Source organism: Microcaecilia unicolor, unplaced genomic scaffold (genome assembly GCF_901765095.1).
Source record: "Microcaecilia unicolor unplaced genomic scaffold, aMicUni1.1, whole genome shotgun sequence".
Taxonomy (NCBI): Eukaryota; Metazoa; Chordata; class Amphibia; order Gymnophiona; family Siphonopidae; genus Microcaecilia; species Microcaecilia unicolor.
Genome location: NW_021963104.1, coordinates 131,899 through 150,068, shown reverse-complemented (window position 1 = coordinate 150,068; position 18,170 = coordinate 131,899). Strand labels below are relative to the sequence as shown.

Genomic DNA, 18,170 nt, shown 5'->3' with positions numbered 1-18,170 from the left:
AGTTGGCAGTAGTGGAGAAGGGAACAGATAAGAAGGATTTATCCATGGAGCGGAGTGCACGGGAAGGGGTGTAGGGAAGGACGAGTGTGGAGAGATACTGGGGAGCAGCAGAGTGAGTACATTTATAGGTTAGTAGAAGAAGTTTGAACAGGATGCGAAAACGGATAGGGAGCCAGTGAAGGGTCTTGAGGAGAGGGGTAGTATGAGTAAAGCGACCCTGGCGGAAGATGAGACGGGCAGCAGAGTTTTGAACCGACTGGAGAGGTGACTAAGTGGGAGGCCAGCAAGAAGCAGATTGCAGTAGTCTAAACGAGAGGTGACAAGGGTGTGGATGAGGGTTTTGGTAGAGTGCTTGGAAAGAAAGGGGCGGATTTTACGGATGTTGTAAAGAAAGAAACGACAGGTCTTGGCGGTCTGCTGGATATGAGCAGAGAAGGAGAGAGAAGAGTCAAAGATGTTTTCTACTTGTAATTTATACACAATAGTTGCACATCATATATAAAATCATAATTGTTCAAGGCTTCGGCAGACGAGGACAGAGCCCATCGGGAAGGAGCCAGAACCCACGGGGATAGGGCAGGGATGGGGACAAAGTTTGTCCCCATGTCATTCTCCTATATATTCATTGTGGATATCCTGAAAATCCAACTGGCCAGGTGGACGTGGGAATGGGTTAAAAAAAAACCCCACTGCTCTAGAAGATCCAAACCCTGTAGTTATTCTGCCTCCAGAAACAAGTTTGAGTTCCATCCCCAAATTTTCCCCGAGGTTAATGACATTCCAAGTCCGAGCTCTGTTGTGAATTTTTAGACCTCATTTTCTGGATGTTTGCACAGACAGGTCCATATGCAATAGGGGAAGTATTGTTTCATTAACCGCTCAACTCTGAAATGGCAATACTTATGTACCTGTCTCCTGCCCCTCCCCACACACCCTTGTGATCTTTGGATAATGCAAAAGCACAAGAAACCTTTTCAGTAAGTCCAGTGATCCTCACAGTGCTCCCCCATCTGCTCCCAAGTGGAATCTGTGGCACCTACCTGGAAGATGACAGTTTCTGGGGAAGGTCTGCCCCGTGTCCATCCACCCTGCCGGTTGCAATCCAGCTGGATGAGGCTTTTGCACTGGGGATGGCAAGTGTATTCACAAACTGTAGAGAGAAAAAAAACCACAGAAATAACATTTCAAATTACAGCAGGTACTGGTTGTTAACTGGGACTCCAACCCCACAAACTTCCTGTACCATGTAAATAGCCTATACCGCTGGGGATTTGCATTTGATTTCATATCTTTCTTAAAAGCTTTGGCCTGGGTAGGGAGGGAGAGAGCTAGATACAAACAGTGCAGTTCCCTTGAACTTTATGGCTGTGTTTTTTTTTTTTTGCACACCTTCAAATTTCCTGTGTGAAGAAGCAGGCCTAATGCACTTTTTTCCCACGTCAGTCTTGGACTACCCCTTAGCAGTCAGGCTTTCAGAATAGCCACAATGAATACACATGAGATTCATTTGAATGCATTGCCTCCATTGTATGTACAGGAATATCATGCATATTCATTGTGGCTATCCTGAAAACCCGACTGGAAAAGGGTTACTCCAGAACTGACTTGGGAAACATTGGCCTAATGGTTAGTGCAGTGACCCGAGAACCTGGGGAATTGGCTTCAGTTCCCACTGCAGCTCCTTGTGACTCTGGGCAAGTCACTTAACCCTCCATTGCCCCTGGTACAAAATAAGTACCTGAATATATGTAAACCGCTTTGAATGTAGTTGCAAAAACCTCAGAAAGGCGGTATATCAAGTCCCATTTCCCGTCCCCTTATGACATCACAATATCAGAAGTGAGCCAAGTATTGGTTAATCAAGCCATTGTGACATCACTGATGAGGTTGGCTCTTATTGGTGGAATGAGTGGAGGAGTAGCCTAGTGGTTAGTGCAGTGGACTTTGATCCTGGAGAACTGAGTTCCATTCCCACTGCAGCTCCTTGTGACTCTGGGCAAGTCACTTAACCCTCCATTGCCCCAGGTACAAAATAAGTATCTGCAAATAATATGTAAACTGCTATAATTGTAACCACAAGAAGGTGAACCCCATCCTCATCTGTCTATCAAAATTAAGGATGTCCAGAAAGCATAAAATCTCTCAATCACCCTTTGATTGGAGATACCTCTGCCCTCCCCCCCTCCAAAATAAAGGCACCCAAGGGCCATATCATTCTAAGGTTACCCCTTCCCCCCCATACTGTTTGAATTTATAATCCTTTGCCCCAAACACCATTTTCCTGCATTGGGGGCTGGGGGCGGGGGGAGACATCTAACCTATGATAGCCACAATCTTCTTAAAGGGGTGAGAATAAACCCAGCAGCAAGAACTGAATGTTGTGGTCAGATAAGAGATTCTAGCCTAACAACATGCAGAACACAATCCATGCCAGAAGCAGACAAGGTATTTTTAGATTTAGATTTTTGCTCATACCTTTTTCAGTAGTAGCTCAAGGTGAGTTACATTCAGGTACTCTGGATATTTCTCTGTCCCAGGAGGGCTCACAATCTAAGTTTGTACCTGAGGCAATGGAGGGTTAAGTGACTTGCCCAAGATCACAAGGAGCAGCAGTGGGATTTGAACCGGCCACCTCTGGATTGCAAGACAGGTGCTCTAACCACTAGGCCACTCCTCCACTCATTTTAATTAAAAAAAATAATAACCTAGGGGTAAGAGGTAACTCAGATTATAAAAAAAAAAAAAACCTCTTATAAAATTACTGCTAGAATGTGTGGTGACACTGGGAACCTGTGTGACTTCTGGCCTGATCCACAACAGTGTGATGGAGTTTCTTAGATATAAGGAATTCTTCATGGATACAGGATTGTGGGGTTGCCGACTGGCTTCCGATTCGCCTGACGGGGTTCATCCAGTGCTGGACTTCTTACCCCACATCCCCACACTGGCTCAGCCTTGTCTGGTGAAACTGGGACCAGCTGGCAACTAGCAATGAGAGGGCTAATTAGGAGAAAGTGTGAGTGTGTTTAAACAGAGCCCAAAATACAACCTTGCTCACAAGACTGATAATGAATCATCAAATCAGGAGGCAGGTCTAGGCTCCTCCTGCCTCTCCGCCTGCCTTCAAGCCCTGGGTGGGCACCGAACACAGCTTGAAGTCACCCAGTGCTGCTCTCAGCTCTGTGAACAGCCTCATCTACAGGTAGCAACTGGTACTACAGAGTGTCCCGATAGTAACCCTGTGCAGCACACAACTGCCACACGGGGGGGGGGGGGGGGGGGGGGGGGAATGCAACTCAACTTTACAGCTTGTTCTGATTTTGTTTGTGTGGGTTCAAGTGGGACGAGATTAACAGTTCTGTCCGGATACAGGAACTTTTTGCCTCAAATCAGACGAGCTTGCAGAAGTGAGGCCTAATGGTTAGAGCAGAGGGCTGAGAACCAGGGAAGCCAGGGTTGAAATTTCAGTGCCACTCACATTTGATATACCAGAAATAAAATAGAATATTTAAGTGGTTTAAATAATAGATATAAAAGGAGAAGGAAAAGTGAGTAGCATATGAGGAGATCTAGGTTACCGTCAAAACAAACATTAACACACACACAAAACAAACGTGCATAATATGGAAACTAACAGATTGAAGACAATATAGTGAAACTGCCCATTAGAGAATGACACGGGGAAAAAGTTTGCCCCCATCCCCGCAGGCTCTGTCCCCACTCCATCCCCACGGGCTCTGTCCTCATCTGCAGAAGCCTCAAACAATGATGATTTTAATTTAAATCTTTTTATTAAAGTATAAAAAGGAACAATATGCTGTGCAACTATTGTGTATAAATTACAAACAAACAAAAAACAAGTGAGCAGATAATAACCCTCCTCACCACCACCCTCTACCCTTCCAAAAATAGCCGATTTCTACTACCCCAAGGAATCCTAATCCACCCTGTTAAAATGTCCAACCCAATAGAAATCCTGCATCTCCTGTTTTGTAACATGGATACAGAACAAGAATGAATATTCTTTTAAAAGAGAACAACAATCGCTGGTGACACATCAGTAACAGCAACACAAACAGCAACCCAAAACCCTGGAAAAGACGACACTTAGCATTATGCAGCAACCTGCCACACCATAACAGCTAGGAACCAAACAGCTTAAGTCAACCTATGAAAAAGCACCAGGGCATATTACACCCTAGAACCCCCTATTGAGAAAAAAAAAAAAAAAAAAACAGCTAGAATTACATTCTAGCACAATTCCTCAACTTGGTCACATAATCAGAACATGTGGATAACAACCGAGATGAATTAAAAAGACATAAGGAGGCCAGACTCAGCCAACAATGAATTTTCTGGTACACAGTGCAAAATACAAAACAGTCAATATTCACAGTGATTTAAGCGGGCAGGAGGGGTTCTTGCCCTGTAGTGGGTCGGCTGCCGATGTTTAGCAGAGCTTAACTGGGCAATGCCGCCCGCATACGTAAGCAACCGAACAGGACTGCGTAAGTAGCGCTCCTAACTTTGGTTGTTTAGCTATATGAGTGCCCACGTTGAACACCGACTGGCATCCGCACAGCTGTCGGTGGTGGTCTGCACCGCTCACCCCTCCCCACCGTGACCCCTCCAATCCCTCTAGACCCTGCCACCCTTCCCTGATTCAACCCCCCATCATCTTATTTTCCATTTTTATTTGTTAGTTTTTTAGTGAGTGGAATATGTCTTTTTTGAAATTTGTATCTTTTTTTTTAACATCGATAAAGTATGTTTATTTCCAAATATTTTATTAATTTCCAAGAATACAAATAACAGGAAAACAATGATGGAAAAACATAGGAAGCAAGAAACACAACAGGTGGGAAAGGAAAAAAGGAGGGGAAAGCATCCAGGTGTTTAACAAATAAGTCCTTTGTACTGGTTTAAGGTGTGGCCTGAATAGTTTGGAGGTAGTTGTCCAAAATAGACCAAATTCTTTTCTTAGATACTATCATCCGACTTTTCGCAGCCATGGCCAGCTCAAACTTCTGATGCTGCAGAAGGTATATCTGCTATCTTTACATTTTGCACAGGGGGGAGGGGAATGCACCACCCTTTCTCTTTCTCTGGTGCTGCACTGTATGCAAGTCTGGCTTCTTAGGGGTTTAGTTTAATTCTTGTCTACATATTTCTGTTTTTAGTTTGTGGTTATTTATTCTGTGCTTGAATGTCCGTTTGAGTTCTGCATGTGTGAAAAAGGCCTGTGGGGGATTGATCTGTACTGATCTGGCTTGTTTAGCTTTCCAATGAAAGTACTGACAGGGGAGCTGTCTCAGCACTTCCTCTGAGGCCCATTCACCCCCTCCCAAGCCCTCTTCACTTAGGGGTCCCTTTTATTAAGCTGCAGCAAAAAGGGGGCATCGGCATATGTTTTTGACACGCGCAGTGGGTAAAGGCTGTTTGGTCTGTTTTTCTGCCAAACCTATCAACATAATGTCTCAGCTGAAAATTCATCTTAAAGGTTCTGCTCATAAAGTTAGACCTCCCATTTATTTTGTTTCATTTGTACCCGCGCTTTCCCACTCATGGCAGGCTCAATGCAGCTTACATATTATATACAGGTACTTATTTATACCTGGGGCAATGGAGGGTTAAGTGACTTGCCCAGAGTTACAAGGAGCTGCCTGTGCCTGAACGAAGTGGGAATCAAACTCAGTTCCCCAGGACCAATGTCCACCACCCTAACCACTAGGCCACTCCTCCACTGTTACTACTATTTGAGATTCTACATGGAATGTTGCTATTCCACTAGCAACATTCCATGTAGAAGTCGGCCCTTGCAGTTCACCAATGTGGCCGCGCAGGCTTCTGCTTCTGTGAGTCTGATGTCCTGATGTTCGGGATCGCCCTCCCCTACTTACGTGACGCGATGTTCCCTGGTGGTCTAGTGACGTCGGGGCAGGAAAGAGCTCCCTCTTTCCTGCCCAGCGCGCTGCTCTCCGTCCTCCTGACTGGTTCCTGACGGTCTCGGCAAGATTTTGAGACTATTTAGGTTAATCCATTCCACTTTTTAAAGAATTTTTTTATTTTTGTTACATTTGTACCCTGCGCTTTCCCACTCATGGTAGGCTCAATGCGGCTTACATGGGGCAATGGAGGGTTAAGTGACTTGCCCAGAGTCACAAGGAGCTGCCTGTGCCTGAAGTGGGAATCGAACTCAGTTCCTCAGTTCCCCAGGACCAAAGTCCACCACCCTAACCACTAGGCCACTCCTCCACTGTTGCTACTATTTGAGATTCTACATGGAATGTTGCTATTCCACTAGCAACATTCCATGTAGAAGTCGGCCCTTGCAGATCACCAATGTGGCCGCGCAGGCTTCTGCTTCTGTGAGTCTGATGTCCTGCAGGACGTCAGACTCACAGAAGCAGAAGCCTGCGCAGCCTTCTACATGGAATGTTGCTAGTGGAATAGCAACATTCCATGTAGAATCTCCAATAGTATCTATTTTATTTTTGTTACATTTGTACCCTGCGCTTTCCCACTCATGGCAGGCTCAATGCGGCTTACATGGGGCAATGGAGGGTTAAGTGACTTGCCCAGAGTCACAAGGAGCTGCCTGTGCCAGGAATCGAACTCAGTTCCTCAGGACCAAAGTCCACCACCCTAACCACTAGGCCACTCCTCCACCACTGGCTAGATTTACAAGTCTAATATAAGAACTAGTACTGAAAATCAGTGCTAAACATCTAACCTTATTCCCCTGCCTTACATCTATCCCTGTTGTCACCCACTTTTCATGCTCCTAAATATAAGAGTTTAGTGAAATTTTGAGTAAAAATGTATGCACTCACAAGTGGCGTATTTATACAAGGTGCACGTGTTGTGTACGCACCCCGTCAGACCCAGCCCCCGCCTGTACCTTGAAATCATCTCCGCTACAGTCTTCGCCCGGGCAGCGGCACTAGGAGGCTGCCTGCATCGGGACTTCCTCTCTAAACCGTTCCGCCCCTTCTGACACAACTTCCTGTTTTGTGAAGGGTGGGACGGTTCAGAGAGGAAGTCCTGGTGCAGGCAGTTTATGAGTGCCAGTGCTGCCTGCCTAGGCAAAAACTGCAGCAGAGATGATTTCAAGGTACCAGATGAGGAGGACACACGAGAGATGAACCCCCTGCTTAAAGAAAAAACAAAGCCTCCTGGCTATACGGTTGGCACTCAGCCCTAATGAATTTTCAGAGGCCAATTTATAACTCTCAAAGTTAGGGAGTATAGATGCTTTGAATATTGAGTCCCTGGGTTTTAAGGCTTTTACTTTTCCGACACTCCTTATCAAGGGTAAATCTGAAACCTTATCCTTTTTGTACTTTGGAGAAAAAGATCCCAGACCATCAAAAAGTACAAAAAAAGGATAAGGTTTCAGATTTACCCTTGATCAGGAGTGTTTGCAGATTAATATTGCAAGGGATAGCAGTTACTGACGATAAGTACTATACTTTTCCGACGATGTTCAAATTCTGTTGCCATGGGATCAGGAAGCGGTAGCATTTTGCCTGAACTTGGAATACTGTACGACTTCAACAATGTTTAACCTATGCTCATCCATCCATGACCTTACCACCCGAGGACAACTGCTTTGGGTTTTCTTTTCCTGCACCTGCCACAGCTTTCTTGCTGCTTTCAGGAGTTGAAGGGAGGTTCTTGTTACCTCCTCTAAAGGAAAAAGCCGGGGGGGGGGGGGGTCATCATTATTAAGATGGACTTGGGAAAATCCACGCGTTATTTCTATGATAAGCAGCATTAATCTGTGTTACTGTTCTGGGATCGAGCCTGGTTCTTGTGACCTGGATTGGCCACTGTTGGAAACAGGATGATGGACCTTCGGACTGTCCCACTATGGCAACGCTTATGTTCTTAGGTCATGTTCTCTGGAGCCACAGGTCATCAGAGATGAATCGTAGATTAGAAAGGCTGATTAGGCAGGTTTGCTCCTTACGATCACGGATTACAGTCAAGCACGCTGTGGTCCTCTTTCACCTCGATTACTGCAATTCCATCAATGTAGGCTTTACCAAGTGCAAAATACCACAGCATGCATGGGTACACATAGGTCGAGGCCAGGGAAGGTCACGTCCCTTTTGGTTACACCACATCGGCTGCCAGTCAGTTCTAGAACTCACATTAAGCTGTTATGATTGGCTATCAGCTGTTTTGTGGTCAGGGCCCATTGTAGTTCTTCTGACCACCTCATTCTAGCCAAGCTCTCAACTTATTTCTATTTATTCATTTTCAGCACTTCGATATATTGCAAGTGATCCCCTGAGGCGACTATGTGGTTTACAGTTTCTATTACAGGTGTTTTGCACTGTCCCTAATGGGCTCACAATCTAAATTGCATATTGTACCTGGGGCAATGGAGGATTAAATTGCCCAGGGTCACATGGCACTGCATAGGGAATTGAGCCTGGTTCCCCAGGATCTCAACCCACTGCCAACTGCCAGGCAGCAGCAGAAATCGAACCCAGTTCCCCAGGTCTGCAACCCACTGCGCTAACCATTAGGCCACTCCTCTACGTTTTCTCCTTAGCAGCAGCAAAAGCTGTCCATTGGGTGACATCTTGAGCTGCAATCAATCTTGGGTTTTCCCTCACACTATGGTCAGAGCTAACGGCTTTCTGGCTCCAACGATGAATGTGGTTATTTATCTTTTATTGGAAGATTTTGGGTGTTCCCTTCTTTACGTATGATCTCACTCTGCATCACTGAACTTGAAAGCATAGATTCTGAAATCCACTCGTTGAGAGACTCTTTCCAGACCACATCTCCCTCTTGCCAACCCCATCCTTTCCCTTAAAATCGACCACGTCGTCACCAGCTTGTTACCACCATTTTCTGTGCTCTCCTCCTTGCCCTTTTCTTTCACCCCCTTCCAGTTCCTTCACAGCGTCTCTTGATCCTTGCCCATCCTCACCTCCATCTCACGTGCCCCACTCACTCAGGTCTGCGCTGCCCCCTCCCACCAAGACTAGAGAGTTGGAACTCTCCCTAACTCAATTCCTGTTCTTTCCCCAGAATTCAAAGCTGCTTCTGCTATATGGAACCTCTGTCCTCCTTGTCTTGCCCCACCCACTACCCCACCAACTTCTTTCTACATGGGCACTGCCAGCAGGTGGCACCAGTGATCCAGTAGCTCTAACCTGCTCCCCCCGCCTCTCTCCCTTCTGGACATTCAGATCAGCTGTTTCAACCTGATGGAAGGGGAAAATGTCAGTGGCAGGAGGGGGAAAGACCAGAGTGTGAGAAGTAGGGACGGGCAATTTACTAGCCCAGCTCTTCTGCAAGGTAATGAAGATGGAATTTGAGAGGGTGACTAGGAGAAGAAAGGCAGTTTCACTCTATCCCCCTGTGGGGCCACAGCTACTTGGGAACACAGCGGGGGTAGAGGATCTTCAGCCCTATATACACCCTAAGATTTGCACCAGCAGGCTTGAACCTTCTTAAGCCCCTACTGATCTGAGCTGGATTTCAACTGGTTACAGAGGTGAAGAATTCTGATGCTCAGATAATCCCTCTGAACCATCCAGTCCCCAAGCGGGTTAAAAAGTCACTAGATGAGGATTTTTATGAATCTGTTTACAATTTAAAAAAACCAATGAACTAGTTGCTGAAAATTCTAGATTTTACTGTAAATGTGATGGATACTTCAGTTGTCTCAGATTCCCATAACATAGAGAAATTTGATGTTGAATTGAATGCACAAGTCATGCCATTTTAAAATGTCAAGGATGCTTTAAGAGTTTTTTTTTTGGGGGGGGGGGGGGAAAGACTTGGACATCTCAGTGTTTTGCTGTCCATTGCATTCTTTGCTCGGAGTGTGGGCTGGGGTCGGTGGCACATAGGCTCTCTCTCCAGAAGCCCATTATAAACCATAAAGTTGTATTGCTATGTTTATCACCCTCCTCTCACCTATCCACCCCCATCCTGTTATCTCTGAAATGCTTTGATGTTCCCATGCATACCTCCTACCCACCCCCACCCTGTTAGACTGTCAATTAAATGCTTGGATGTTTTACTTATATATACTGTCATCTACCACATTTGCTTATTTCCGATCTGACAAAGAAGGGCAACCTTCGAAAGCTAATCAAGAAATGTATTAAGTTATGTCCAATAAAAAAGGTATCTTATTTTCTTTTCCATGTTTTATTTTGTTTGATTTCTATTGATCTCCAGAATCAGAAATATGCTTATTCCCATATCTGACAGAAAACCTTCAGTAGACCACACTAAAAATGAGTACATTTTGTACAATAAAAAACCATTTCCATGGTTACAGAGCCATCAAGAAAATTCCTTTCAGGCTGCAGGTAAACAGGAACAAACATGTCAGCATTGAGAATCTTGCATTACTCTTGCAATCCCAGCTGGGTCAGGTCTGCAGAGACACTAATTTGTCCCCATACATCAGTACCCCCACCTTTCAGAGCCATTACATCGCTTCAAAAACACAGATACAGCTAAAGCAGTCCACGGAGAAAGCTGATTTAAGGGGCAAGTCCAAGGGGCTGTCTAAGTTGCCCCTTGCTTAAGGGGAGGGCAGGTAAAAGAAGTCATGGATCAGATTTGCTACAGGGAAATAAAAGCGACCTCTGTGTGTCTGTGGAGGAACATCCTGGCTGAAGGTATTCAGGGCAGGGCAACTTGGCTGTAAAATCCCACCAAGCCAGTCTATGACAGGTAAGGGCAAGCAGGCAGGGAAGCGGAGATCTGGGAAAAGGTTCAAAATTCCATTCCATTCTCCCTGTTACTCTGATGTGCACAAGGGCTGGGTGCAGCAAGCTTAACCTTGAGAGTTAGTTACTGGAATAGCAATTCTAGGTTTGAGGACCCTTTCTGCTTCTTCCTGGCAATGCTGAATCTTCAGCATTGTCTTGTGCCAGCCTCCTGTTTGTGGTTTTTGGTTTTTAAAATCCTGCTGATTACCAATAATATTTTTTTAAGCTCAAGATTAGACTTGTTTATAAATTGGCAAAGATTTTCTTTTTAAGATACTTTTCCAGGCCACTCACTAGAAGAACAACATATTTTAACATTTTGTTCAGAAAAGCTTTTTTTTTTTTTTTTAAATCACTAATTAAGGTTTTTCAGCCTCCCACTCAAATGGATCATTAGTTCACATGGGAAACGCTGAAAAACATTCATTAGCTTGTATCTTTTTTTTTTTTAATCAGGGCATATTCAAAGTGGCTTTGCATCCTCAGCAGTAGCTGAGTGACAGGGTCCTGTGCTCGCTCGCCCGTTCTGTTTTTGCCCACACAATTGTTCAAACAGCCAGAATACACAGCAAAGTTATTAATAATTAGAAGCTAAAAAGGGAAGAATAGGGGCAATAGAACAAGAGCCAAACCAGTGTATTTTTTCACGGAGAGAGTAGTGGATGCTTGGAATGCCCTCCCGCGGGAGGTGGTGGAAATGAAAACGGTAACGGAATTCAAACATGCGTGGGATAAGCATAAAGGAATCCTGTGCCGAAGGAATGGATCCTCAGGAGCTTAGCCGAGATTGGGTGGCAGAGCCGATGGCGGGAGGCGGGGATGGTGCTGGGCAGACTTATACGGTCTGTGCCAGAACCGGTGGTGGGAGGCGGGGCTGGTGGTTGGGAGGCGGGGATAGTGCTGGGCAGACTTATACTGTCTGTGCCCTGAAAAAGACAGGAATAAATCAAGGTAAGGTATACACAAAAAGTAGCACATGTGAGTTTATCTTGTTGGGCAGACTGGATGGACCGTGCAGGTCTTTTTCTGCCGTCATCTACTATGTATATCCCTTCTCCATGCTCGAATTAGAGGAGAGGTCTGGGGGAGAGAGACAGTGCCTTCCACTTAGGGACCTTGACCCATAAGACAGACAGGAAAGGGGAAGAAACATCCTGCAGCCTGGCTCTCAAACACCTAGCCAGGTCCTCACTGTTACAGGTTGGTTTTTTTATTTTAAAATATTCTAATCCACACCATCTACAATTCTGGGCAGAATACAAAAAAAAAAAAAAAAAACATCCACAATCAAATACTCAGCTCCCAGATTGGACACTGAAAACCTGACCCTACAGGGGACACACGTTCTAACCATTACCGTGTTCCAACCTGGGGATTTTAGGACAATTCTGGATTTGACCATCCCATCCAGGTGCATTAGGGACCTGCAGCACCAGGCACTACATCTCCCACACTGCCTTGGGATGCAAGTTCAAAAGCAGGACTGGCCAAAAAAAGTCTGCAGCCTGGAACTGGGTAACTTGGCATTATCAAAGCAGGTGCAGTGGCGTTCCTAGAGAGGTTGACACCCGGGGCGGATCGCCGATGCGCCCTGCCCCCCCCCCCCCCAGTGAAAGGACACCCCCACCCCAGTGAAAGAAACCCCCCGGGTGCAGTGCGCCCCCCCCCCCCCCCCGGCGAAAGGACATCCCCCCACCCCAATGAAAGAACCCCCGGGGGCACGCTGCTGGGGGGGGGGTGCCGCGCGCCGGTCAGCGTCGTTAGTTTCCATGCTCCCTCTGCCCCGGAACAGGTTACTTCCTGTTCCGGGGCAGAGGGAACATGGAAACGAACGACGCTGACCGGTGCGCAGCATCCCCCCAGCGGCATGCACCCGGGGCGGACCACCCCCACCTTGGTACGCCACTGAGCAGGTGGCCAAAACCTCCTGTAATACTTAAGATTACAGGGGGCTTTCTGCTCTGCATGAGGGCAAGTGTCAAGTCAGTAACAGGTCTGCTTAGAAAGAGAAAATGTGCCGGAGGACACCGCCTACATAAGACTGGAAATAAACGGAAAAGCTCCCTGGCTCTGTACAGCTCAAACCACACACACACAGCTCGTGAGCTGCAGAGAAAGGCAGAAGTCATTCAGCACCTACACTGCTGGCCCTCCCTGTACAGAAGCAGCCTGCAGTGACTTTAGCTCCAGCTCTCTCTCATTTTGAAACTCACCTGTAGGCCAGATTTAGATCCATCAAAACACAGAATGCCCTTGCTAAGGGCGTAGCCAGACCTCAAGGTGGCAGGGGGCCCAGAGCCCAAGGTAGGGGGGGGGGACACATTTTGGTTGCCACCCCATTGCCACCCCCCTCCGCTGCTGTCACCGCTGTTCATCTTGGCTGGCAGGGGTCCCCCCTGCCAGCTGAAGACTTCGTCCAGCTCTAGTCTCTGGCGCCACCGCTGAAGTCTTCACTAAAAGGGCAAAATTTTTTTGGGGGGGGGGGCCAGGCCCCTGTGGCCCCACCTAGCTACACCACTGGCCCCTGCAGACCCACCAACCCAGGGAAGCGTAACACGAAAAGCCAGACAGCACAAGCACAACACCACACCAGAGATGCCAAATTTCCCAGTTCCAGGCTGGTTGGAAACTTTTTGGCCGGGCCTGGTTTTGATCTTACATCCCAAGGCAGTGTGGGAAATGTAGTGCCTGATGCTGCCCTTTGAAATCAGTGCTGCAGGTCCCATAATGCACCAAGGTGGGGTGGTTAGAAATCCAGGAGGGTCCTAAAATCTCCAGGCTGGAACACAGTAACTTGTTATCTCTGCCGCACTGATTTCACTTCAGAGAGAAATCAGTAAGAAAGAAGCTGCATCTCACACACACAGCCATGTATGCATGTCCACATCTCTGGTTTGTTGTTTTGCTTATCAGGTGGCTTTGTCTATTCACATTTTTAGCCTCTGAGTAGAGAGAAGATTTGCCCTCAGGAAAAAAAAAAAAAAAAAAGACTTTACCAGAACCTTTGACCTTTACACCTATGACATCCGTTTCCTTAACACGATCTTTCTTTCTCCCTCCCTGCCCCCGAGCAGCTCAACTAGGCGGTGGCTTAGGATGACAGATGCAGGTAAAATAAAAGAAGCCCCGAGAGTCACAAAACCATCAGTGTGTATTTTTACCTGCAGGGAGTTGGATATTTCAAAAAGCCTGTTTACCCAGGTATTCAATAGCAATTATATATTTACCCAGGTCTATAATAGTAATTATATATTACAAAATAATTGTTCATTTAGAGGTAATTTTACTAAGCTGCAGTAAATGTTAGCTCGCAATAACCGTGGAAGGTCCTGCAGTAAGTCTCAGATTAGTGAATGCACAAAACTATTTTCATTTGTAAGGCAGATCGGGCGTGTCAGGGGACAGAGTGGGCGCGTCAGCTGATCAGTTAGCGCACTGCACACTAATTACAGCACAATTAGCAAGAGAGTCCTTACTGCCTAAAAATAGGTCTCCTTAAGAGCTCACACGTAGCCATTAATTTTTAAAAATGGGAGGAATTGGCCATTTTACTGCTGCGGTGGAAAGTGGCTTTAGTGTGCCTGAGTCCCACACACTAAAGCCACTTTTTCCCACACCTGTGTAAAAGGACCCCTTACCTAGAATGATACTAATGATAACTGCTTCTTTACCCAGTAAACAATGAGATTCTGCAGAACTGGGCTAGTGAAGGGCACAGAGGGAAAAGGTCAAAGTTTCCCCCACCCCCCCCCCCCCTAAGCACAGAGACTGGCAGGAAGTGTTACAGCTTGGATATACCCTTGCAGCCTAGACAGAAATAAGGGTGCTAATTGACCTTTTACTGCCATCACTATGTCAGTGGAAGACATGTCCTTCGGCACCATCCTCCTGGTGACAGATGAAGAGGGTGTCATTACCCTTCCTTGACAGAAAGGATTGGCCATGACACCCATCTGGTCACAGTCACCCCTATTATGTTATACAAGAAGATAAGAAGAGATACTTGGTCAGACCAATGGTCCATCCTGTTTTCCAACAGTGACCAATCCAGCTCACAAGTACCTGGCAGAAACCCCCCAAAAAGAGTAGAAACATTCCATGCTACCAATCCCAGGACAAGAAATGGCTTCTCCCATGTCCATCTCAGTAACAGACTATAGACTTTTCCTCCAGGAACTTGTCCAAACCTTAAACCCAGATACACTAACCACTGTTACCACATCCTCCGGCAGAGAGTTCCAGAACCTGGCTATTGTGGGGGTGGATCCCTCAGTGATCACCTCACTCCTGAAGGGTGGCCTAGCATTTGAGTACCGGCACCTTTTTTGCTAGTAAAAACGTACTGGGTAAAGGCAAAGGGGTTTAAAAAAAAAGTTTGAATGGCTTCCTGAAGGAAAAGTCCATAGACCGTTATTAAAATGGACTTTGGGAAAATCCACTGCTCGTTTCTGGGATAAGCAGCATAAAATGTTTTGTACTTTTTGGGGATCTTGCCAGGTATTTGTGACCTGGATTGGCCACTGTTGGAAACAGGATGCTGGGCTTGATGGACCTTCGGTCTGTCCCAGTATGGCAATACTTATGTACTTGGGATTCTGAATGGAATCTTGCTACTCTTTGGGGTTCTACATGGAATGTTGCTACACTTTGAAATTCTGCATGGAATCTTGTTATTCTTTAGAATTCTAGAATCTTGCTACTCTTTGGGGTTCTACTTGGAATGTTGCTATTCTTTGTTTTTCTGCCAGGTACTTGTGACCTGGATTGGCCACTGTTGGAAACAGGATGCTGGGCTTGATGGACCTTCAGTCTGTCCCAGTATGGCAATGCTTATGTACTCCTAGTACACAAGAATCCCGCCTGTCACACGTGGCAGCTCATACTACTGGCGTGCTCCGTACCTATGGAACCACCTTCCTAGTTCACTATGGATGGAAACCTTGTTCTGTCTTGCAGTCCATGCTGTTCCAGTGCATTATTGATGTCTTTCTATTTGTAACTCTGTGAAGCTGACTTGCTTTGAATTGTTATGACCCCCGAGGAAGGCTCTGTGCCGAAACACGGCCCATGTAGGGTCTTGGAGTCTGCTTTGTGGCAAATTAAGTTTTTGTAGCTTTCACTGCTGTTTGCCTTGGTCATTTGGAATTTGCCTTACATCTTAAAGCCTGACACAGGCCCTGGAGAAAAAGCGATATGTACTTCAGACAAACAAACATTCTCTTTGTGCTACAGAACTTTTATTTTGGCTTTATAATCTGGCTCTGCTCCTGTGCCCTGTGGAATGCCCGCTCGGTCTGCAACAAAAACTTTCCTTCACCCATGATCTCTTCATCTCCCGTTCCCTTCAACTGCTCGCCCTAACTGAAACCTGGCTCACCCCTGACGACTCAACCTCCATGGCATAGGGCCGCAACTGAGGCAATCTTTTCTCCCACACTCCCCGCCCAGTTGGCCGCGGAGGAGGCGTCAGGTTACTACTTTCGCCCTCCTGCAGTTTTCAACCTCTCCCCCTACCGCAGTCTCACTGCTTCTCATCCTTTGAAGTTCACTCCATCATCTATTCTACCCGCTGCCACTCAGAGTTGCAGTCATTTACCGCCCCCCTGATAAGTCCCTCCCTTCCTTCCTCACCGACTTCGATGCCTGGCTCTCCGTTTTTCTTGAACCCTCATCTCACCCCTCTCCTCAAGTCACTTCACTGGCTTCCGATCAGGTACCGCATACAATTCAAGCTTCTCTTATTAACCTACAAATGCACTCAATCTGCAGCCCCTCATTACCTCTCTACCCTCATCTCCCCTTACGCTCCTACCCGTAACCTCCGCTCACAGGACAAATCCCTCCTCTCTGTACCCTTCTCCACCACCGCCAACTCCAGGCTCCGCCCTTTCTGCCTCGCCTCACCCTATGCTTGAAATAAACTCCCTGAGCCCATACGCCAAGCCCCCTCCCTGCCCATCTTCAAATCCTTGCTCAAAGCCCACCTCTTCAATGTCGCTTTCGGCACCTAACCACTGTACCTCTATTCAAAAAATCTAGACTGCCCCAATTTGATTGGCTGCACTTTTTTTGTCCTTTAGATTGTAAGCTCTTTCGAGCAGGGACTGTCCTCTTTGTTAAATTGTACAGCGCTGCGTAACCCTGGTAGCGCTTTATAAATGTCAAGTAGTAATTAAGGTCAATTTTACTAGTCTCTATTAAATGGGGGAAAAAAAAAAGAAAACAATGTATAGTTTAAGAAGGCTCATTAGCCACAAGGAGGAAACATTTTTGATAGGGAAAGAAAAATCAGTTCTGCAGTGCTATGATAATAAAAGTTGACCAGTTTTTGCCAGTGAGTTGTGCAAGAGAAAGATAAGATCAAGCCCTGATCATCCTACGTGACTGGAAAGGGAGAAAAATTCTCTCTAAAAACTCACTTCTGGCTCTTGTCCCAGTTACATAAGCTGCACCAGGCCCCACAATTTCACACTTGACTAAGGAGGAACTCAAAACATTTTTTTTTTTTAAACAAAACCTGATTCCAGAGTGGGGCCAGTGCCAGAATTTGGTCTTTACTCTTAGCAAAGGTCACACAGGAAAAAAAAGTGTTTGTTGGACCAGGATCTAAAATTAGCCAAAAGATTCTGGTCTAAGACCAATGGTCCATCTAGCCCAGTATCCTGCTTCCAACAGTGGCCAATCCAGGTGACAAGTAACTGGGAGAAACCAAATCAATAGCAACATTCCAGGCAGAATCCCAAAGAATAGCAAGATTCTGGAATCCCAAAGAGTAGCAGCATTCCATATAGAATCTCAAATAATACCAACATTCCATGCTACCAATCCCAGGGACAAAGCAGTGGCTTCCCCCACGTCCATCTCAATAACAATGGGCTTTTCCTCAAAGAACTTGTCCAAACCTTTTTTAAACCCAGATACACTAACCTCGGTTTCCACACCCTCTCCGGCAGACATCTAGGGCTTTGAAGCATAGGCTACGAGATCATAAGTTTAACATCGTGCCCCAGAAGCGAGAGGCTCCTCTCGTAGTTCACAGTATTGACCAGTCTCACACTTTTCTCAGACTATCGATGCATAGTTATGGATCAGCTGCAAGTATCGATTAGAGGAGGTAACTTGGACCGCGCACTTATTCAGAGGGAGCAGAGGTGGATTTATTGCCTGAACACTCTCATGCCAATAGGGCTGAAGAGTCGCATTGAGTGGAAGGCGTTTTTGTAACTCCTCTCTGTGCTGTTTTCTATCTACTTATTAGAGCCTGTCCCTTTAATTCCTCCTTCTTAGCTGATTGGGGGTTGGTGTTAGCGTCCTTTTAAATCCTGGACGCCATGTTTGTTGGAGTAGGACTGACCAGCTCCTTGAAGGTAGGCATTTTGGGGTTCTATCTTGTAGGCGTCTGTTTGGTCTCTATGCTCT

General features: G+C 46.2%; 1 protein-coding gene across 1 annotated transcript in view; it reads right to left on the bottom strand.

The window, feature by feature from the left end:
- Window positions 1–1,103: 1,103 nt before the first annotated feature.
- LOC115458934 (inhibitor of nuclear factor kappa-B kinase subunit epsilon-like) overlaps window positions 1,104–18,170 on the bottom strand; it is a 106,953-nt gene continuing 89,886 nt past the window's right edge. Inside the window, exon 21 of the mRNA XM_030188795.1 lies at window positions 1,104–1,150. Coding sequence (XP_030044655.1) covers window positions 1,144–1,150 — 7 coding nt within the window. The 3' untranslated portion in view covers window positions 1,104–1,143. The remainder of the gene's footprint in view (window positions 1,151–18,170) is intronic.